Source organism: Calliopsis andreniformis, unplaced genomic scaffold (assembly GCF_051401765.1).
Source record: "Calliopsis andreniformis isolate RMS-2024a unplaced genomic scaffold, iyCalAndr_principal scaffold0022, whole genome shotgun sequence".
Classification (NCBI taxonomy): Eukaryota; Metazoa; Arthropoda; class Insecta; order Hymenoptera; family Andrenidae; genus Calliopsis; species Calliopsis andreniformis.
Genome location: NW_027480432.1, coordinates 11,515,613 through 11,539,836, shown reverse-complemented (window position 1 = coordinate 11,539,836; position 24,224 = coordinate 11,515,613). Strand labels below are relative to the sequence as shown.

Sequence of the window (24,224 nt, the reverse complement as noted above, 5' to 3'; positions counted from 1 at the left end):
TTTTTTTATAGTAATAGAATAAAATGTATATACTTACTACTGTATAATAATAATCATTAACCATTAAGAACAAATATATTTATTATATACAAGACAAAAGGGATAGTAAAAGACAACATTTGTAAAGGATTTGTAAAAAAAAAAAACAATTTGTAAAAGACAAAAGTAACAAATGATACGTAGATATTAAAAAAATAAGATAAACTTATGTATCCCACCACAACAAATTTGCTGGCCAAAACTGAAAATTAAAACTTTTTCGAAGCTAAGTAATTCCTAAGTTCTTGTTTAACTGGAACTTTTTTCTACTTTTGAGAAAATAAAAGTTTCAGTGAATACACTTAATTTCATAACTGTTTTCTTGGGATAAAAAAAAATTACTATTATCTTATAACTACTTCAAAATTGTATCAGTTTCATTTGATCCCTGCTAATTTATCGCTTTAAACAGTGCAGATATCTTGAAAAAAGTTTTTCGCGAATTGTATCGTACAATTTTAGTTATTATTTCTTTTTGTATCTGACATTTGAATTGATTTATTTGTATACTTATTTTTTAATGCAAACATGTTAGATGTTCAAGGATGTGAAGGATATTTACAAGTTAATTATTTATTAACTTGTACGTTAAATACAATACCTTTATTCTCTGAAATTTCCATGTAATGAGACACGCAGTCGATTTATATCCGACAAATTTCTTCGAAAAATGTACAAAAACGCCCTCAAATGAATAGGTAGTGGTGCAGTGACGATCCTTCAGGCTTAGGTTAATTACCGAGAAAGTAATAAAAGTAACGCTGACACAATTAGTCGAAAAATATCGAGTTTCCGACAAATACATATACCCATATATATATACATACTAATGTTGTATTATTTTTATTTTATTAAAATGAGTAATTATGAAAATGTCGATTTTTACGTTAATTCAATTTAAGAAACAATATGTACTATTATGTTATATGTTAATATTACATATTAACTATATGTAATATTGTGTCTAGAGTCCCCGAAAATATAACCCACACACTACTATGAATAAGAGTAATAAATAAGATTCGTTAAAGTAGGAACTAAATGTTTATTTTTTGAAAAACTGTTACAATTTCGCCGACCCTATTTTACATTGTTGCGTTAATATTGTGTAAATATTATATTATTACAAGGAAATGTTTATATGTGACTAAGTACATCATTCGGCGCACTTAAACAATTATGAATTTATACATACATGAATACCTACTTAGCGAAAACATGTATGCTATTTTTTTGTCCGTGAAACGTTTTATTTTCAAATTAAATAACAAACAACGTTTCGTTAATAATTTTTTCATAAGTTTTTCGAAAAGGTAACGGTTGGTTTTGTCCCTGGGTAGCGGGAAACGACAACACCAGCGCACCTAGGTAGAAAAAGTGTTACGCACACTTAAACGATTTGGACTGCGCTGATATTCTCCCTTTCACTTTCTCTTATTCAGAGGCTCTCGTATAAGAGAAAGAGGGAGAGTGTTGGTGCGACCAAAATCGTCTAAGCTGGAATAAGGATGGGAGTTGGGAACTGCTGTGGACAAAGAGTCGACGGTTGATCATAGTAGGAGACGTGGGGGTAAACTGTTTGGCTTGGTTTGGCTTTGGCTCAAGTTCAACTCTCAAGCATCGTTGTCAGCGTAGCGTTGTAAACAGTGAAGAGCTAACGACGAATATTTACCATAGAGGCGTAGCGTGGATGCGATGAAGAGCCGAAAGCACGTGTTGTGACTACTTTAAATTTAACGATTTTTAGTAATAACAGTGTCAGTTAATTACTAAATTTAATTGAGATTATTAAAATCTTCAAACAACTGAACAACTTTTACGGTAAGTTTTGAGATTTTCTAATGCATGAAAACAGGTAACGAAACCTAACCTTACATTATGCCGGTCATATTTGAAACGTTTTCGCGTTGATAACGCTTTTGTTATAATTAATATATGTTTTTATATTTAGTAATATAAAATATTTTTAGTATTCAGTTTTGTGTATAATATTAGTAAGTTTATAATATAATAGTGCATCAAGATTAATGAATTTTTTCACTTATTAAAAAGTATCATTCTATTTAATCGTTTTGCAGATGCTTAAGTATTCTGAACCAATATCAGCATTTGCTATGTATGCTATGAAACGTAAAAATGCAGAGTTATCTTCAAATTCAAAGAAGTTAAAGAAAAAGCATATTCTCTCTGAAAAAAGAATAGCTCTAAGAAGTTGTACGAAGCAGGATATGCAACAAAAATTGAAAGAAGCATCTAAACATGAAAGTATCAATAATACAAAAAAAGTTTGTATAAATAAAGTACAAAATGGGAAAAGGAAAGCTAAAGTCGTACCTAAAAAAATTACATTGAATTGTAATTTAAAAGAAATAAAACCTAAGTCCAAATTGAAAAATAGTCTGTTAACATTAAATGCAGGCGTTGCAAAAATAAAACAGATTAAAAGAAAGCAAAATAAGAATAGAAAATTGTTGAAAGAAGTAAACCAACAATTTATCAATCATGATGCGAAAACAACTGAAGAAAATCACGAAAATCCTTTGAATACAAGTCGTTCAATGTTTGAGTGGTTAATACATCCTATGAAGATAGAAGACTTTTTTACGTAAGTATAAAATATGTATTTCACTGAAATAAACATGTATGGTTTAATTTCTTTAACCATTGTTAGACTACTTGATATGCAAAGAAAAATTGAAGCGAAATATTCATATAGAGTGTTTAATGCAATATAGTGAAATAGTTTTTAAAGAAGTAATATTATGAAAGAAATGTTTTTATAAAAATGGCTTATTATGGATGGTGACATTATGTGGTATAAATATTTTTTCTGTACCTGACATATAATAGAGGAGATTTCAGGGTCAATTTCATTTCTATAAAAGAAACACATTTTTTATTTTGGAATCCTACTCTATGTCAAAATACATACAACTTTTACCTCAGACATTTCTTTGCACAACTTCTATTTCTTAAAATATTCAGAGAAGCAAGTACTCAGCTACTGATTTTGCAATAACATTAAACTTGAATTCTATCAATTTAAAAGAAAAAAATTGGAATTTTTTCATAATTTCGTATCAACTTAAGTAACAATAAATATTAACCATCTTGAAAGAGATGTTTAAAAAAAAGTAACATTGTTTATTGTTCATTAAGATGTTCAAAAATGATTACAATTATTAAAAATAACAATTTTTCTCTCTTGTACTTTATTTTAAAAATTGCTAAAAGTCAAGTTAAAAGTGATTGACGAACTAATAGTTTATTAACTGTTTCTTCTAATACTTTAAAAGATAGGACTTACATAAGACAATAGTTTAAACAAAAGTTGTTAGTATTTAACTGCGATACACTAATTATTCCAAAGTTATTTTCATGCTTGGATAGTTACATTCAATTGTTTGAATAGTGTGCTCCTGTTTCTTCGTATAAGACCTATGAAGAGAAGTGTTAGATGTTAGGTGTTAGACATTAAATATAATAAAGTTTTACAGAGGGTATCCTATACAACAGAAACAAGCTACATCTGTAAACCATTTATAGATAGCAAAAAATGGAATAAAGTTAAGTTGAATAGTTCAAAATGTAGCATGTTCTGATATTAACGCTGGAACTATATCAGGAACAGATCCTGTAATGTCTATTTTTAACAATGTGTAAAAATTACAAATGTCTGAAAATTATGCAATTTACAGAAATAATATTTATTCATATATTTCTATTGTGTAATTCAGCACTAACTGAGAAAAAAATAAAGTTTGTAAAGGATAAAAATGTGTATAAGGAATAATAATCATACCAGTCATTTTAACAGGTCTAGTAGTTTTAGTGTTAAGTTTATACATTTTTATGCATTAATGCATTGAAGCAATTCAACAATACATTTTATATTGTACTCTATACTTCAGAATGCACTAAACTGTGTATTTTTTTCTCTAAAAGAAAATATTATAGGACTTCTATCTTAAAGTAACTAGTGTAGAAATAATTGTAGCTTAATATTTGCTTAAATATATTTTTGCATATTTGCACAGTACTACTTAAATAAATCATGCCTTAAAGAATGTAAAGAAAAAGAAGGCAAAGAAAATGCTTAGAATGTATTAGAGGATTGTTCAAACATTTCTTATATGTAGTGTCAGATTTCAACAACATTTTTAACATACTAGGTATACCAAGTATATGTTGTAATATTTTAAAGGGTAGTAAGGGAGTTCAAATGGGACACAAAGTGTCCAATCTATCGTCATTTTGCAATAATAATACCTTCCTTAAAGTTAACATACTTATGTGCTAAACTAACAATCAACGGGTTCTGTAACTTTAGCAAAAAAGTAGAGACTTTTTTTGATATATTAAGATATATTTTATGCATTTCTTATAATCTAATTTTTATAAAGTTTTAAATATTCAAAATCTGTTTTCTACAAACATCTTAAATTTTTGAAGTTTTATAGAAGTTAAACCATAAGATATACAATAAAATCTATTAAGACCTTTTTACTATATTTCTGTTCCTTAATGTATTCATGAGATTGAAGAATTCTGTGATTGTTAGTTTAGCATATAGATATGTTAATTTCAAGGCATTATTATTGCAAAATGGAGGCAGATCTGATATTATGCCATAAAATATTTTGTGTTCCATTTGAGATCTTCTACCATTCTTTAAAATATTTTAATGTATATTTGTTACATTTTGTATATAAATTCATTTTGGTAAGTAATAAATGGATTAGAGAAACTTTAAATTGTCATAACTTCTAGACCAGTAATGTTAAGGCATAAGCCTTTTTTTATACTTTCTTACAGAGAATAAAAGATTGCTTTAATTAGTAAATTTAAAAGTACAGAGTACAATATAACATATAAATACAATTCAATTGTGTAGATGTACTGATGTATAAAAACGTGTGAAATTAATATCGCTAAATGCTCCATTCTAATCTGTTTAACATTGTTTCGTGACATTTTTTTCTATCTATAACCACTTTCAACGGTTTCCTGTAGGTATATTAAATACAAAATCAATTATTAAATTTTGTTGATGAGAAAAAGTTGACATACTATTAATCTATAAAGAATGGTTTAAAAATGCTAAACATACAGCATGTTTGTACAGGATTTTTAAAAGAAAGTATAGTGGCTAAGGGTTACTTTACCGAAATTTCTCTGGAATAGTTGGTCGTCGCTATCCCCACCACTTCTTGAAAGTGACTTCGCTAAATGTCTTCAGCGTGACAAATTTAAAGTAAATAAGCTTGACCGTCCTGAACGAGACCCTTTACTTATTATGTTGTATATCAGTATCTCACTTGTATTCATTCTATATTACTCTACTTATTTACCCATTTTGGGACGAACGACTCGGGGAAAGAAAATATTTGGGAATTCCTAGAAGTAGACCTCCCGAGGTAGTTAGTCAGATCTGGTTCCGAACCATGGCCAACTAACGCGGAACCACTGTACTATACAGAGTGTTTCGAATATCTTGCATATCTTAATATCATTATTATTTCTACTAATATAAAAAATGTCAGAATATTGTTCAGTTCTATATACTTTATTCTTTTTGTTTTAGAAAAAATTGGGAGAAAACACCTGTCTACATAAAAAGGAATTGTCCACGTTATTACAAATTTCTCATAAATACACCAATGTTAGATAAAATATTACGAGACTCTTATATTATCTTTACCAAAAATCTTGATATTACGTCATATGAAAATGGTGTAAGAGAAACACATAATCCTGTTGGTCGAGCAATTCCAAGTGTTGTGTGGGATTATTATATGAATGGATGTTCCATTAGAATGTTGAATCCTCAAACATATATACCAAAATTACATTCATTAAATGGTAAGTGTTTATACAAATTTTATAAATAACTATTAACACAGAAACGTAAGATTACACGTACATCTGATGTTGTGGGGTGTGTCATAACTTTACTCGTGGTATAAGGAGTAAAGTAGTGATTCTACATGATAAAGTATCTCAAAGATATCGAATAAAATTTATTGATACCATGTTTCGTTTTCGAAAACATTGGATTTTAATCGAGGATAAGAGTACTGAAGTGCACTTTAAGATATTCCAAGAGTAGACGAGGAAAGAGGAATGTTTTAAGTTTACAGAAGGAGATAATTTAGGCGATGTGATTTTTTGATCGATTTCGTAATTTTGCTGTGAATCAATAGCGCAATGTACACACGATTTTGTATCGTCACCGAAAATTTCAATTTTCACGTGTATATTTACTTCCTTTGTTTATTTATACAAAAATATGTGGACGCTTTCAGTTACTACAAATACGGTAAAATTACTGAATCAGTAAAGAAAACTACATCATTTGAACTAAAAGTAAAAAAACTCGATGATCAAACTGTAAATGTTCTTCCGCGTAAGTTACGTTTATATTAGGCAACATTTAGGTTGATCAACTAGGCTACTCGACCAAAAGTTAACTAATGTAAACGTAGTTTTATACCGTGTACTCTTTAAGCACCCAAACCTGTACTTCCATAAATTTGCACTGAATCGTAATTTGAAAACAAAACATCAGAAAATTTTGTTCTATATTTTCGCCTCATTTTTTCGTGTAGAATCACCTTTCCTCGTGTATCATCAGTTCTGTGTTGCTTGAAAGTAATAAAAATAATGAATCTTAATATATACAATGAGTACACTCGAACTTCAAAATCTCGATGAATTTGACTTTATCGGCATTCTATCCAGCAGATTCAAAATATAAAATCCTAAAAGGGGTTTGAGCGTACGGTCTTTCGTTTTCGAATAATAAATTAAAAGCTGGTTAAAGTTAAAATATGCTGTAAAATACATATTTTTACCAAAAAATAAGTTACTGTTTTGTCTTTACGTGAGTTTTGAGCTTTGGTATCGATTACATTTAGCGCGTCTTTGTTCTGCATTGTACATAGACATAAAAAATTAGAGTAGGCACGAGAGAGAGGAAGCGGTATCTCAGCTGTATCATATGATTATTTTTATTGAAAAAGACGAGAATAGGATATTTTCTTTCGTTATAATTTATTTGTCCATCATTAAATCGGTATCACTTACTTTTTACACATTTCGACGAAATCAAACTGTGTCCGATCCAGATAGTTGCAGTAATTTATCTTATTCATTTCTCGCCCTTTATTTAATTTTCTGTTTTATGTCATTAACTACGTCTGCTTATTATTTCAATATGGAAATAGCAAATATGTAATTTGTGTATAGCCTTGCCAATCAAAGCACTTATATAGCATGTTTATATACAGGAAAGTATCCCGATTGTTGTCTTGAATTTAGGAAGATCGATTTTTCAGATTAATTTTTCTAAACAGAATGACGGGTGTCTTTTACAATTAGATGCTGTGTCATATCGGGAATGATTATATATGTGGTTTTATTATGGTGGGTTACATATGCATTATTCAATTAACGTAAGGAAACATTTCAGTTAATTTTTCAAGAAGAGGTGGATAGGGAAACAAGGTTGTTGTTGACTATTATATTTGAGGTTCGTAAGGGGTGCCATTCCTTGCGTAGGTGTGTTTATTCCTTGGGAGAAATCTAAGAGACTTTAGGGTACAAATTAGCTGGTATTTATTCTCGTTAGTAAAGTTAGATCAGTCCAATCAACGTGGGTCACGGATACGTTTCAACCTTAAAAGCTGCATCTTATTAGTTAAGAAGTAACAAGATTTAGCTTGCTACAATGTACACTATCGTGCATCAGTATTTGGACACTCATATCATGGAAATGCATAAAGTACTCTTCAACTAAAATTCTCTAATATAGTTTTAACTATAGACTTTATCGCAGACGAGTATTGCATAAAGTTTATAAATACTGATGAGAATAACATTTGATATCAGTATAAATACTGTATTTCATGCATTTTCAATAATGTGAAAGTGTCCAAATACTAATGCACAGTAATCTATATTTGCAATCTCATATATACGGAGAGAACTGGCGGCAACGATTTAAATGGGAGCGTGTTTTGTGTTCTAAACAAGGATAAGTTGTTATGCTGTAATATATTGCGGGGATGCTGTCTGTAACTTGTGACTTGTCGCTGTTACGTATTTGAGGAATTAGCGATATGTAAAATAGTATAAGTACACAAGTGGAAAACTGTTGCTTACAAATGAAAGAGTTCAAACAAATTTACAGTTTTCTACATTTAAAAATATTTACGTTTTTTATTAAAAAAGAATTTATATTTTTGCATTTCATAAAACCAATGAATCTTGTAAATTTTTTAACAATAACTTCAACGTGTTGATTTGAATTATATTCTTATTTTTAGCTACGCTTCAAGAATTTTTTGGCTGTTTCGTTGGTGCAAACTCATATTTAACACCGCCCAATAGTCAAGGTTTTGCACCCCATTATGATGATATTGAAGCTTTCATATTACAAGTTGAAGGTAAAAAAAGATGGAAGTTGTATAAACCAAGAAGTGAAAATGAGTATTTGCCAAGATATTCTTCAGAAAATTTTACGCAGTCTGACCTTGGTACGCCAATATTAGATACAGTTGTAAATGCGGGAGATTTGTTATATTTTCCGCGAGGAACAATTCATCAGGGTGAAACAATTGATGATACACATAGCCTCCATATAACATTGAGCGTTTATCAGAAGAATAGTTGGGGAGACTACATAGAAAAATTGCTCCCAGATGCTTTGAAAACTGCTATAGAAACAGATACCGAATTTCGGAGAGGACTACCTCTTGATTATTTAAGACACACTGGTTTTGTACATTCTGAGAACCAATGTGATTCGAAAAAGGAATTCGTAAAAACTATTAAACATCTATTTAATAAATTAATAGAGTACATCGACGTAGACAAAACTGCAGATTTAATGGCAAGAGATCACATTCACGATTTTCTACCACCTGTTTTGTCTGAAACTGAACAAGAATGCTCGATTATTCAAGATGGTGAACAGATGACTGCAAATGGAGTTGTTGAAAATCGAGTAGAAATAGAGCCTGACACAAGAATACGATTAGTAAGATCTCACTGCGCACGGTATGATTTATCACATTTTATTATCATTCATTCATTATTGATGTATTAATTATTTATGTCTTCAGTAATTCGGTCTGTGATAAAACTCAAAAATGACGTATATAATCGTGCTTAAGGTTTCGTTTACGAAAAAGACATATAATGCGTTTGACATGGAACTTTAATTTACCAGTGTGTATTAATTATATCAGGTGGCAGGGGTCCTAGTGCCGTAATAACTCAGAAACGAAGCTTTATATGCAACTTTGTCATTCTTGTTTTTTAATTTATTTTGTCATTTTGACAGAAGCACTACTTAAAATTTCTGCTACCTGTTTTCGAACACCGTTTATACGGATGTTGTAACATTGAAGTGCTATTGATATATTCGTTTTGAATATGTTTATTGTGTTTCACGCATTATCTTTAACAGGTATAATAAAGTAAGTAAGTAGTTTAGCCTTATAAAGTAAGGCTAAAATCAAGTATAATGAAATTGAAACTGAATTTTCGTTTGATAATCATAAGCGTTTAACAATGGTTAAAATTCATATTTTTTTAAGCGCAAAATAACCTGTGTTGTATAAACGCAGTTTTTCTTTAATTATTTCACAATTTCGGACCTCGATACATGTATTTCTATACGTGATAATTTATTTTTGATACTATAGTATGCACTAAAAACTATTTGAATCAAGAACTCTAGTCTGACTTCAATATGATAGAAACAATTCTATTATATAATAGTAAAAAATTATGAACAATCAAATGGGAAAGTAACTATTTATGAAATAGACCTCAGCACGCGGACAAAAATTTGCATGAACATTCGTGACGACCGGATCCTTCGGATCTCATAGATGCAAAACGCTCACTTTTTCGGTACTTAATACTGTGTGCCACATATTTATTTTACAAGGGATACTACTGAGGCGTCTAGTGCTAATTTTTATTTATTTATTTATGAGTGAAATCGCTTTAGTGCACAAGATAATGGACAAAATAAAAAAAATCATAACGTAACATAAAGTAAAGATATCAGGTAATTTCTCGTTATTTACTTATTTATTTATTTCATTTTTATTTTTAAGAGATACATACTTTTTTATCATTGCCTAATCTCAATTTTAAGGGATGAAACAATCCCCCAAAGCTTGAAAACCATCATTTCACCAATGTGTTATTTTGCCTTCATAGACATTAAATATTTCGAAAACAAATTGTATTTCAGGGAAAGTACGGTCTATAAGATAAAGTGTCGTTTAATTCATGCCAAAACTAACGACCTATGAATGGGGGGAGATCTTAAAAAGTTGAATGTGTTAGGAATCGTGGAAGTGATTAGCTCGATTCTTATTTAATATTATAGAATCACAATGTTACCGTTATTGAAATTTGTGATCATAGAATTTTTTATATACGGAAACGAAATAGCCTTTTCTCTGCGCCAAATGCCCTGTCTGGCGAACTGCCTCAAACGAAGCGCAGCGAGAGCTGTTTCACAAACAGAGAGAATCACGGTCAGGGAGGCCAAACTCCCATAGGTCATTCCATACCAAATCGATCACCTTTTGACCTTGATGTCAGGGATTTTGTTTAGGATTGAGTGTGGTGTGGTCCACGTGAAGTCGTGAGGAGTTGAGTCGTCATTTTGCTATTCTTGAATTTGTTTACAAGATACAGGCCGTCAAGGTTTTCGGCTTATTTTGGCAAGGTTATCGGTATTTTGCTTATTTTCGTGAAACCAGGATGTACTTAGGAATTTTTATATTGGGAACTATTTGTCGTATTGAGTTGATTCTTTTTTCATTGGAAATTCTTGTTGTAATATGGAAAATTATAAACAAACTTGTCTTTTGCAAATTTTCCTTCGAGGATCGGGGGTAAAAAATTAAATTTTAAAAAAAAACCATATTCCTTGAACTTTAGTGTACAAACCGAAAGCATTTCCGACGACACCTTTCGAAGTCTTTTTGTACAACGGTTACGTCCCATTCGATTAAAAGGATTACAATACCACTGACGCATTGTCTCCGAAAACTCACTCACTACTTTACGATAAGAATAAGAAGTGCACAACTGGGAAATCTTTCGCAGACTAAAAGCTTAAAGAATTAGACAACTCCCCACTATCAAGTTAGTTATACCTGGAAAATACGTGTAATTGTGCTGACGCCTGTATTGCTTTTATATTTTGAAAATATCTACCTAGCTGGCAATAAATTGAAAAGAGGGTATTGAAGGAAAACATTATGTGCCAAAAGACTTTTTGGATACAGCTCATGTTTAAATACGTATAAGAGAGAATATAAAACCACCCTTCGTTTGTTTTTACAATTCAGCAGGGTCGCTTACTTGAAGCAGCCGCGTACCGCTATCTGTAACAGCTCACTGCAGAGTTAGTTTTACGAGTTCCATTTTCGGCAATAACTTGTTTTGTAGGCCTAAGTTTAAGAGATATATTTCTTCTTCTTCTTTTTCTTCTTCTTCTTCTTCTACTTTGTTTTCCCCAACCCTCGATCCTCGAAGGGAAATTTTCAAAAGAAAAGTTTGTTTATAGTTTTACATATTACAAAAAGGTTTCCAATCAACTCAATGTGACAAATAGTTCCCGAGATAAAAATTCCTACCTATACCCCCGTTTCACGGAAACAGGCAACAACTGAAAACTTTGACCACTTATATTTTAAAAAACAAAGTGAGAACAGCAAAATGATGACTTAACTCCCCATAATTTTATGTGGACTACATCATACTCAATTTTGAATAGAATCCCTGACATCAAGGTCAAAAAGTGATTCTTTTGGCGTGGAAATGACCCCCATGTTAAAATTTGAAGTAACGTTTGTAACACCGAGTACCGTTTCGGGGAAAATTAAAATGTGTGAATGTGTGAACAAACACGTATGAGTGTATATATGTATACGCACTGAGTATTTTAAATAAAAATAACTAATAGTGAGGCAAACCAGGGTACCTGAGAAACGCAATTTAAAAGTTTTTCGTTAAAATTGTGAAAATTTGTTAAAATTGCACTGAAAACCTATTAAATTACGTCTGCACCTGCCTTGATTTAGCTCTTAAATTATACAAATGTAATAAAAATAACAAATTAGAAGTGAAAATGCACAACATAGGTATGTACATTAGGGTGGTCCTTAGTTATAAGAGTCAAAAAATTTATAAAAATTTTTTCCCGGTCTTACCCCCTTAAATTATAAGACTTGGCAAGAAAATGACATGTGCAAAATTTCAAAGTGATCGTACAGAGGGAACGCGTGCCGTATTTGAGTTAAAATTTTGAGTTTTTAATGATTTCACCTAAATTTTGAACATACTAGTTTTTCGCTATTTTAGAAGTATTGATGAGTATTTTTTAGTAAAGATAACATTTATTACATGTATAATAATAATATTTAGATATTATTTCCAAAAAGTTTATGAAATTTTTGAATTTTATTTCCAAAGTTAGGACATGACGCAGACTCTAAGCCACTTCACACAGCTAGGTGTGTCATAATCTATAATATTTATTTACAAAAATCTTATTATTTGTATAGTTATCAATAAAACTTATATGAAATACGTAATATATGCATTAAAACTTAATTTATAGATGCATACAGAAAAGAGTACATAGAAAAATCACTTAATACAACTTAAAATAATACATATTTAACAAAAGTCTTTTAGTAAACCAGATTTCGTTGCATCCGGGTAACATTGTCGGTACTCTTCTAATATTTGCAATACATTTTGTTTGTGTTCTTCGTTTTTTGTTAGTAGATCATTGTATTCCGATATTAATTTCACGCCCCGTTCCGCAATGTCGTTGACTATTTTCAAATTTCTAACAACTTCTAGTGCTGCTCTATACGACTCGTTTTCCCAGTTCGACTGGTCTGTTTGTAGAAAGTCCGTAGAAATATTAGATCTAGTAAACAAATTTCGACTTTCTGCTGAAATTAAGTGTTCTATACTGAGATTCATATAATTATCCATATCCTTCAGAACAACTCGTTTGAATGATATTTCTCCTCTATCATTTTTTAAATTCTCAACCATTGCCTTCTTCTTTTCGAAAGATAGACTTTCGTCAAAAAATGACAATGCCGCAGGTTCTGGCGTTATGTACCACAAATGGTCTCCAAATTTTTGTAGTCCTATTCGACCCACGCTTTCATCATTTTTTGTGTAGTCGTACAATTGTTGTAAGAGTCGTAAATCTTGATTTGGAGCTAGTGCCGGAATGGGTGCATTAAACCATGCTTCAGTATATAAATTGGCCATAAATAAACATAAATCCTTAATGCCTAACAGTTCGTCGCCAGTTAATAAAAATTCTTCACGGAATAAATATATTTTTAATGCGTATATTGCTTTAGCCATCCATCTGGCATGGTGAAAAGCTTCAGGAATATGAAAATAATTTCCTCTCGGACAAGTTCCGCCAAGGAAAATAATCATGAGTTCGAGAAGCTCTACATAATCACCTCTTGGTTGCTTCTGTTGAAGAGTATTCCAGCAGAAGTCCAATTTTAATTGTACCTCCTGGAGCTTTTTGCGAACATAAATATCTGCTACAGATGATTGAAAATTCGAATGGTTAATTTTTGGCTAAGCTTTCTGAAATTTTTTAAATAGGGACATTTCAGGCGCTGAAGATTTATACATTTTTTGACGACATGGAAAGTATAATAAATCTCGCCCAACCATCTGCTCTAAAATAACACAGACACCTTGAAATCGTCCCATATTTGTCGACGTTGTGCCGCAACAGATAGCTTGTACCTTATCTACTAGTTCCCAATCTTCTAATATATGGAATATTGATGCAGCTTCTTCCTTTACCAGTACCTTTTACTACAGGAACTCCCAAGAGTTTTTCTTTTTGTTCACATGAAATAATAACCGGCAATCTTTCCACTTGTTCTCTTGCAGTCAAAGAGGGTAGCATTTTTCTACTATACGAGGTGTGTTCAAAAAGTATCGCGAATTTTGTGTTTTTTCAAAAATTATTTATTTATTCATGAATACCTATTTTGTCCCCTTCAAAGTAATCCCCATGAGATATTATACACTTGTGCCAACGGTTTTTCCAATCTTCGAAGCACTTCAAAAAATCATTTTTTTTTTATCTTTTTCAGCTCCTCCTTCGATGCCGTCTTTATCTCGTCAAGCGTAGCGTAACGTCGTCCTTTCATGGGCCTCTTCAGTTTAGGGAACAAGAAAAAGTCACAGGGGGCCAGATCTGGGGAATACGGTGGCTGCGGCATCATTAGTGTGTTGTTTTTGGCCAAAAAGTCGCGCACAAGCAACGATGTGTGAGCAGGGGCGTTATCGTGGTGCAAAAGCCAATTTTTGTTCTTCCACAAATCCGGGCGTTTCTGGCGGATTGCTTCGCGCAAATTGCGCATAACTTGCAGGTAATATTCCTTATTGACCGTTCTACCCTGTGGCAAGAACTCATGATGCACCACGCCCCTGCAATCGAAGAAAACTGTCAGCAAAACTTTCACATTCGACCGAACTTGGTGCGTTTTTTTCGGTCTTGGTTCGTGCGGCAGCTTCCATTGAGATGATTGAGCTTTGGTTTCCACGTCATAACCATAAACCCACGATTCGTCACCAGTTATGACCCTCTGGAGCAAATTTGGGTCGTCGCGGACAGAGTCCAACATCTCATTAGCAATGTTCATGCGATGCTGTTTTTGGTCGCAATTGAGCAATTTTGGTACGAATTTCGCGGCGACCCGTCTCATGCCCAAATCATTGATAAAAATCGAATGGCACGAGCCAATCGATATGTTTAGATCCTCAGCAACTTCTCTAACGGTGATTCGACGATTGGCCAATATCATTTTCTCCACTTCATTAATTTTTTCGTCTGTTGTTGAAGTGCTCGGGCGTCCGGCACGCTCTTCGTCGTTCACATCTTCTCGGCCTTCTGAGAACATTTTGTACCACCGATAAACGTTGCTTCGGTCCAAGGTAGCTTCTCCGTATGCCACAGTCAACATTCGGAATGCATCCGCGCACTTAATTTCGTTTTTCACACAAAATTTGATACAGGTTCTTTGATCCATTTTTTTTAATAGGTAAAAATCGAAGACGATCCAAAACACGTGCAAGCAAAGCAGCTGTCAACAATTAAGTGAACATTCAAAATGGCCGAGCTTGTCGGCATAAGTGAGAGACATGAGTACCAACATAAAGCCACAAAAAGATCGAAATTCGAATATACGTAACCCGCGAAAATTCAAAATTCGCGATACTTTTTGAACACACCTCGTATGTCACATGTTCTGACTGTGGAATAAAATTTCTATCTTCATGATGTCTATTAGCGGCGAACCTCGGATAATATGTAGTATCGTAAACTTTCACACTCCCGACAGCATTGATAGATCTACTGATCTGATCAGGGAACACAACTTTTCATCTCCACAGTTGAATGAAATCGCTTGAGTTTTCAAACTTATGATAACGATTATGTGATAACGTTATCATTGTCTTGCCGCGTTGACAGAACTGTAATTTTGCCTCAAACATAGCTAAAGAAACTCTATACATTTGATAGATATTACCACGCGCTGGTATATTGCGTAAACCAATCATTGCCAAGAAAATAGAAGCTGAGCCAAATCCAATACTTCGTGTTGTAATACATAATGAAATTGCTTTGAGTCTGTGGATGGCTTCTAAGCGTTCAGCGGCAGTCTGTTCGTTCTTCACACCTGGTACAAGGCGCTCCCGTAATGCTTTTGCTAACTCTTGGTCGAGAATGGCGCCTCTTTCGCGTCTCAAACTATCAACCCTTTTTCGCTGGAAAGCTTTCCGCGCGGGTGATTGACGATATTGAGAAGGACAAGGTTGTTCAATCTCCTGAGCGAGGATAGGGATAGCATCCCTACTCGTTGGAGTCTTAACGGCTCCACCGAACATGTTAATAGTCCAACTATTAACACTATCAAATATAGTGTTCAACATTAATAAAAGTTCGGCGGTGGCTGTTGCTTCTGTCGGCATCCTCCTAAATTTATAAGCACTTTCCGTTTGGGAAATGCTCATAAGATCTATTACGGTAGCTACTGAGTAGGAAAAAACCTGTGTGCAATACCGAACTTTCATTTTTTTAATTTTGTTCGAAACTACATGATGTTCTGTGACCTTATCTAAATTCCCAAATGCAGCTCTACTATGATCAATGTAGTAGGCATCTTCAATGTGGGACCATTTTGCAACTTTCTCTGTGCCATCATCTGCGAAATAACGCAGATCCTTTGTTAATAAATTATTACGTAGACATTTTAACAAATGAGGTGGATCAAACAGTGGTACTATTTTCTGATTGTGAACCACTATCAGTCCATCGTAGGCAGTCGAGTCGCAGTTCCTTTTCGTGTCCCTTGATCACATACCGAAGCGACCACTACTAAACCGATGTCATTGCATTTCCGAACTATGGACTTGAATGTACATGCAATCGATTCCCATGAAGCGGTCCCCGTACAAAAAGAATACAACACTGTTTGTTTCCACGGTTTCTCTCCATGTATTCCTTTTAACATGACAACCTGAACATGGATCAGCAATTTCATCTTTTCTGCAAAAACCAAAATCAACTAAGCCTTCTACAAGATCGGCTTTTACGTTGTAGTGAAGCCCAGGACTAAGATTCATTTCGTCAAATAGTAACACGCAATACTTGTCCTGATAATTTTCAAAATTTTGAACTAATTTTTCGATATTGTTGAAGACAGTATCACAAATTCCAGGATTTAGATGTATTTTGCAGTTGATGAAAACAACGAGACAATTACGTTGTAATTCTTCTTGTCCATTTGAGACAGTTGTGTTTCCCTCGTCGCTATCGTTAATACATTACCGCATGCGCTAATCCATTGTAGCCAACGCTGATGATCGTTGACCTTGTTAGGGAAAGCTCTACGCTTTAGGATTCCCAGAGTGCAGTCTCGAACCTCACACTTTTTATGCTCCATTTATACACCAAGTATATACAAGGTGTGATTAATTTGATCTTTTTTTGTTTGAGTTAAAATACAGGGGTATATAATACAGTAGTATTAAAAATAGTTTTTGTGAAAGGTATACTGTAGCGGCAACAATAGAATTAAAAGCGATACTTGTTAGAGCTACTTCGAAAATTTTGCTTACCCGAAATTCCGGCACACGATATATTAAGGTTTTTTGGGGAGATCATAACTTACATGATTGAATACAAGTTTTAATTAAACAAACCTGTTGTTAAAGTCCGCGTCCTTTTATTCCCACGATCCCACGACGATTTCCCCTATGATGATTCCACGTTGATCCTTAATATTTTTCTTATTAGTTGCTGATGCTCCTCTGGGCTGATCTCTACAAATCATTCGGGCTTCTCAACTGCTCCAATTTCAGTAATTTCCCACTAGCGCCAGCTGACGTTAAATTCCGCCAATTCCAGTAATTCCCGCACTGTATAGTCAACTGTAGTTGCTATGCGCCATATAGTGCCGTGCAGCGATACCGGGAGAACTAAAACACGACTTCAACTCCGTATAATGACTTAAATTAATCGTAATTATGAAATATTATAAAAGGTGTGAAACTAAGTTCGCGTGTATGCCTTAAAATTCTACAATACGTATAATGGAAAAAATATATAAAACTAATAGTTGAAGTCAATTGCAATTAACTAAATATTACGAACGCAATAAAGAGGGTTATACATGAGTAGAGTAGCTATCGTAGAAAAGGAGCGCATTAGGCGAAAAAAGGAGATGGTTACATACATGGTGTAGAAAATGGTAACTCACAGTTTCCATAGACTGAGGAATGTTTCCCTTTGCCCTTACTGCCAATGTCGCTACGCAAAGGACATTGACGAAAGTCGAATAAAGTTTATTCCGTTTCTTAGTCTTTATGTCCGGCGACGTGAAAAACGATCTCTCAACATCGGTATTCGAATTGGGGAGCAATCTAATTGAATTAACTAATCTACATAAACATGGATATTTACTACAGCCTTGATCATTTGGGGTTAACATAATCGTTTTCCAGAAATTGTCAAAATCCATATTTACAAATTTTTGCTGACCCTCATTTGCGAAGTCCAGATGCAATTCTGACCATTCTTTTTGCAAACCGTTTTCGTCGAAACCGCCGAACTTTTGTGCAATAAAGAGAACACTTCTGAAGGAAGTGTCTCTGCTAGTAAAATCTAAAGCTGAATGAGGACTAAAAACATAAAGTTTGCTAAGAAATTCGTCATCGATTGGTAATCGATCACGAATTTCATTAGCAGCCACGACGTAAAATTTTAAACAAACTGTACGAACGGTTTCGACGATATCGGGTTTGCCTTCCTCGATCAACCCGCGGAGGAAGTTATCACAATCCGGACCTACATTAACGTGATGAAGTGCGATCTGATTATCGCCTCGCGAAAAATCTATTAATTTTGCTAAACCCATGTGCTTCAAAAGTGCGGGTTTTAAAAAATTACTTGCTATATTATACAAAAGAGTTTCCGCAGTCTTTTGAAGCAAATGAATTCTTGTTTCTCGAGCTTGAAAAAATAAATTAAAATTATTAAAAAACTCGAGAACATATTTTAAAAAAAGCAGATATGCTTTCGCTTCTGGATTTCGCATTGAGATCAACAGATATTCTCCAGACTTTGATTTTTCATTTAAGACTAACTCTTGCAAAAAATGTAACACATTGTCCCAATTTTCTAGAAGTGTAACTACGGATGAATGATGTGACAGCCATCACGTAGTACACAACTTTAAAATTTTGCGGTCGGAATTTTGGAAACATTGTTGAAAATCGCGAAAAATGGCCGAACGTTTGGGACTACTATAAATAAACGTCGCGACTTTGCGAAGAAGTTCTTCGCAGACCTCGGGAATGGTAGCACATGCTGCACGCACTACCAATGCCGAGGAATAACATACACACGGCATGGTAAAAAACGAATTACCGCGAATTTGTGCAAGGTTAGTCTTAAATGACGAGTGTCGTCCTATCATGACAGGTGCGTTGTCACAAGATAGGGCGACAATGTTTTCGAACGGAATTTGTCTTTTCCACATAGCATGCTTGAATGTGCTAAATAATTTTTCCGCGCTACAATCCTTCGCGTCGAGATTCATCAATTCGACTAATTCCGTTCGAATATCCATAGTCTGGGGATCGACATACCGAACAAGAAACGTCATCCACTTTTCATTCGTAATGTCTGAAGTTTCATCTATAAATACTGAGAATTTATTGTTCTGTAAAATACTACTAAGACGTTCTGTTTCTCGAGGACACAGAACGTTCGATATAATGCTACTACACTTTGTTCGACCGAACGTCATTTTTTCCAAAACATCGGGATCTTTCCCGACGTCTTGGAAAAACTGAAGAATCGCTTCTGCCGATTGATGCGAAATATTTCTGTCGGCGATGAGGGCCGCAAAACGAATCTCCGCAGATTTCTTTCGATCAAGAAATGACAAAGGTGATTCTTCAGATTGCGTACTGATATCGTTACTTGACCTCACATATATTCCATTATTTTTACAGTTTTTGATGTGGCATTTAGAATCGGCATGACGTCTAATTTGCGATATACCGCAAGCAAATGATTTATTGCAAACCGAACAAAAACACGAAAAAGGATCCTCGAGGACTTTATGCAACCAAGGCTTGAAATCTTCGATATCAAGCCATTGAGGCATAAAAGTCTTTTTTCTCGAGTCCTTAACATCCATACATATTCGCGAACTTTTTTTCGACAAAAAGTATTTACGTCTCGCAGATTCCGTATGCCTTTTAACGGTCGACAAACCACGGAAAACACGTGAATTGCTTCCACTAGGTTTCTCGAACGTATCCATCTCACCGCAAAAAGCATGAAATAGTAGAAATATACAAGCTATATACACAAGCAAGAAAAGTAAGCTCTAATTCGCGGAAAGGGGGAATTAAAGGGAAACTACAAAATTAGTCTGTGTAAAAAGTTTTACTTACCTAATACAACACACAACAAATGTCACGAATCACAAAACACGCAACGATTAGCCATCGATCTGATCTAACCGTTAACTGTCACGTAGTGCGATCACCCCACTGGGTGCTTCACCACGTGAAACAAAAGAAACGCGATCGCGAATCGCGCAGCATCGTACTTTTCGAATAGATCATTGCATTTACGTGATAATTTCAAAATTTACTCGCTAATATATACAAGAATTTAAAAGAATATTTAGAAGTTCGCAAACGCGTGCAACGTCAACTGTTTAAAGTTTTGTTCACGCGACGAACTTTCGTATAAATGCTCCCCCGACATTAATTCTATATGTCTGTCATCGACAGGCATGGTGCGGCTAGTTTCATTTCTACCTTTCAGGGCTGTCCGCACCACACAGATTGAATTTAATAAGATAGAACCCATTTTATTGCGTTTTTTACATTTAAAACAAATATTTTTGTCGGGGAGCATCAAAAATATCCTTTCGGGCTCAGCATTCGAGTGTGGAAGACATCTGATGATATTTAATAAAGATTTGAGAGTTGGAAAAAGAAGATCTTTAAACGGGGTTTCTTGTTTACAGATGTCTATCTACGTATCGTCGAAAGACATTTTGGCCCACGCGTCTTTTTGGGATTGAGAAGTGCCGCAATACAAAAAATTCCATTCTTTTGGAATTCCGCGGTCTTAAAATTTCCGAATTTATGAGCGACAGCTACAAGATTCCAAAAAGTTATAAATCTGTCGCTATTGGAGAAAGCATTGATCGGTTTAAAAACCGTCAACTGCATTAGAAGAATATCGTCATGAGGAAGACGATTTCTAATTTCATTGCTTACAGTGATATAAAACTGTAAGCAATTTTTGCGGAAGGACTGCACCTCAACTTCCGATAAACCGTTATTATTAAATGCCTCTTCCAAAAATTCTGCGCATTGAGTACCAAGATCCACTTGATTTAGTCAAACTTGGTTGGATTTTGATGAGAAATCTACCTGCCTCACTAAATGAAGGTGTTGTAAAAGCAGAGGTTGCAGAAACCTGTGCAAGAAGAATTGAAGCAGCCTTGCTGAAGAGAGCTGCAACTCTTGAACCATTGTTTTCCTACTTTGGAAGGAGGCATTGAAACCGTTCAATACATTTAGAACAAAATCTAAGAAGTAAAAATATGCTTTTAAGTCGTATCTGCTAAGCAATGAGAGGAATTTTTTAGCGGCTTCGGACTTTTCTGAAAACGCCTGTTCGGAAAAAAATCGGACTAAATCGTCCCAGATGAGCAAAAATCTTCGAACACACTGGTGTCTGACAAGCCACCGTGTCTCAGATAATTTGATCAATTTCAAGGGAGAGTTTTCATGACTCTCATAAAGCTGACGAAAAATTGCAGCTCGTTTGGGACTGCTATTTATAAAAGATACTACACCCCGAAGTAATTCGTCACATTCCTCAGGAAGTGTAGCACAAGCAGTACTTGCCGCCAAGGCTACAGAATGGCAAACACACGGCAGTGTAACGACATTAGGATTTTTCTCAAGTAGCTTTGACTTGAAAGAAGAATATCTACCTGTCATAACGAACGCGTTGTCACTGCTAAAGGCCGCGATGTTTCTCAGTAGAATTTGCTTTCTCGGCAACTGATTTTCAAAGGACTTGAAAATCTTTTCCGCTGAACAGTCACTGGCATCCAGATGAATTAGCTGCAATAATTCTGTCTGGCTCGACATATCTCACCGCTAATGACAGTCTCTTATCATTTCTTTTTCATAAACAGAATTCTTCGTCAGGTTTCTTCGTCATAAACAGAAAATTTTGTATGTCGTACATTGTCGTTAATGCGTTCCGTTTCGCGAACGGATAACACGTTATTTATAATTTGTCTGCACTTTGTGCGACCAACTTTCATGCCCTGCAACACGTCCAGTTCTTTGGCTATATCCTGCATAAGCAGAAGAAAATCAGACGCGACCGATAATGCGATATTATGCTCGTCGAAAAAGGCCGCGTATCTAATTTCAGCAATTTTAATTTTTTCGCCGAGCGTAAATGAAGAAGTACTTCCCTCAAAGTCGGTTTGGCTTTCTGATGCAGGATCTTCAATGTTATTTAACATTTTCTGCATATTTTGAATATGCACCTGCCTAACTGAGTGCTTACGTATTTCTGAAAGCCCACAATCGAAGATCTTCTTGCAAGTTTTACAGAAAAGCTTGGAGTTGTCTGAAGGAACTTCATCTAGCCAAACCTTAAAACTTTCGTCAACGTCATACCAGTAACGCTTAAACCTATTTTTGTATTTTTTAGCGAATCCACTATCTATTATCACAAAGGTACAATTCCCTAACTGGTGATGTCCCCTTAAACCGAAACGCGATACATCAAAATACGTCTAATACCCGCTATACTAATCCCACACAATAAACAAAATACAAAAGACAATACACGACGAAACAACACTGCATATACGCGGTGAAAGTTACTTGTGTAGCGGTTATGGGAAGAAAATATCTTGCTGCTACCACTGGTATAGAGAATCGTGTTTGATTATGTTACCGTTCTATAATATCAGTCGTTCTGGATGCAGTCTTTCTTCTAATGAAAGTTTCTATTTCTCCTTCTTGATTTCATCGAGAAACGTACTCGAGCACCTCCTCACGCGTACAATCGATCAGTTCAGGTTTGTTCGTCTTAACGAACAATTTACAACCCAGTCCACCGATGTTAACTTGTAACGCATTGTAGCACTTTTCTTTTGTAAATCACGTGGAGGAATGTCCTACCGCACACCCTGTTGAGGCTCCCAGGGTGGTGTGGAGCTCTCACTCACTAAAACCTCCACGGGATCCTCTTCTAACTTCCCTGGTCAGATGGGTAGTTAGTACTAGGTTTCCTCAATTCTTCGCCCCATGTGACTTTTCTTGGATCTTTTTTCTTCACTTCAGTGTTTTAGTTCTGTTAGTGCACTTCTTGTTTCTATTACATTATGTAGTTTTCTTCCTGAATTAGAATTTGTCTTAAAGCTTGTCGTTTACTCTTCCATTAATATTTCCTTACTCTTATATTTTGATTCGTGTTAGGTTTTCGTTTCTATTATCCGTTTAGTCGATGGTAGTGATCTGTCATTTGGGTTCTGTTATAATGATTTGCTAGTTTCGTTATGGTTTTTAGCTTCTAAGTGTCTTCTAAGTTTATGTATTTTTTTGGAAGTTATTATTTAATTTCACGGTTTACTGTTATTTATATTTTAGTTAATTTAGTTGCATTACTTCTAAACTCTTCTAACCCCTTTAGATTACATTCACTAGTAAGGACTCTTATTGTACTAATATTGTTGTAATACAATATATCACGTTTATTGTTTCACAATCTCTCTAGCACGTGTGTAGTACGTGTCCCAACAGATGTATACACACTGTGAATGGCGAAACTGTCTGCATTTCAGTTATGTTTTTACAGTTCCAGTAGCTTTTCAGGACAAATTTTCGTTGTTCAAAGTTTAGTCTCTGACTAGCCAGTATTTTAAATTGATTTCGCGTAAAAAAGAATTAGTTATTCAAAGTGTGTGTACATTTTTTTGGTACACCCTGTACGATTTTTGTGAAACTATATGGAATTATACAAAAAATTAAAGTACAATACATTTAACAGAGTGAAAAAGTTTTATCATAAGAATAGAAAAATATAGAAACAAGAATACATGTGCGAATAAAATGCTTTTTGTTAATTGGTGTCTTTTTCTAGATGGTAATAAAATTTCTTGAATTAGAATATTTCCATACGCATACAATCGTATATCTATATATTTTGTACAAATTGATGAAATTAATACTAATCTATGTGGCCTTTCAAAAATATCTATATTTTCGCACTCAAGATTCGCAAATAGAGTATTATCCAACGCAAATTTACGTTTTACTGACTATAAAATAGATAGTCCAATATTAGTTGATCTGTGTTTTTTAAAATTCTTTGTATAGAATTGAATTTGCTTTTCAGCTTCTACAACAATTCTACAGGGTGTCCTAAACTATGGGACAAGCCGAAACATGCATACTCTTCATGCAAACTCTTCATGCAAATAGAAATCGAAAAGTTCTGTACCATTTTGCACTCTGGAGCTTCG

The 24,224-nt window shown here is 34.1% G+C and overlaps 2 protein-coding genes across 3 annotated transcripts in view; one reads left to right on the top strand and one right to left on the bottom strand.

Moving 5' to 3' along the window:
• Positions 1 to 1,562: 1,562 nt before the first annotated feature.
• The window catches only part of No66 (Bifunctional lysine-specific demethylase and histidyl-hydroxylase NO66), a 54,822-nt gene continuing 32,160 nt past the window's right edge, over positions 1,563 to 24,224 (top strand). The window contains exons 1-5 of one of the 2 annotated variants that reach the window (XR_013003103.1): positions 1,563 to 1,860; positions 2,118 to 2,644; positions 5,624 to 5,901; positions 8,367 to 9,099; positions 14,226 to 14,504. Coding sequence is in view for 1 of the 2 variants with exons in the window: in XM_076390519.1 (XP_076246634.1) it covers positions 2,118 to 2,644; positions 5,624 to 5,901; positions 8,367 to 9,099 (1,538 nt within the window). In the remaining variant the exon portion in view is untranslated. The remainder of the gene's footprint in view (positions 1,861 to 2,117; positions 2,645 to 5,623; positions 5,902 to 8,366; positions 9,100 to 14,225; positions 14,505 to 24,224) is intronic. The other variant, XM_076390519.1, reaches the window with a different exon arrangement.
• LOC143187192 (protein GVQW3-like) lies at positions 14,202 to 15,164 on the bottom strand. Its single transcript, XM_076391257.1, has 2 exons — positions 14,765 to 15,164; positions 14,202 to 14,347 (listed from the first exon to the last, which is right to left on the bottom strand). The coding sequence occupies exons 1-2, from the start codon at positions 15,162 to 15,164 to the stop codon at positions 14,202 to 14,204; spliced, it is 546 nt and encodes a 181-aa protein (XP_076247372.1).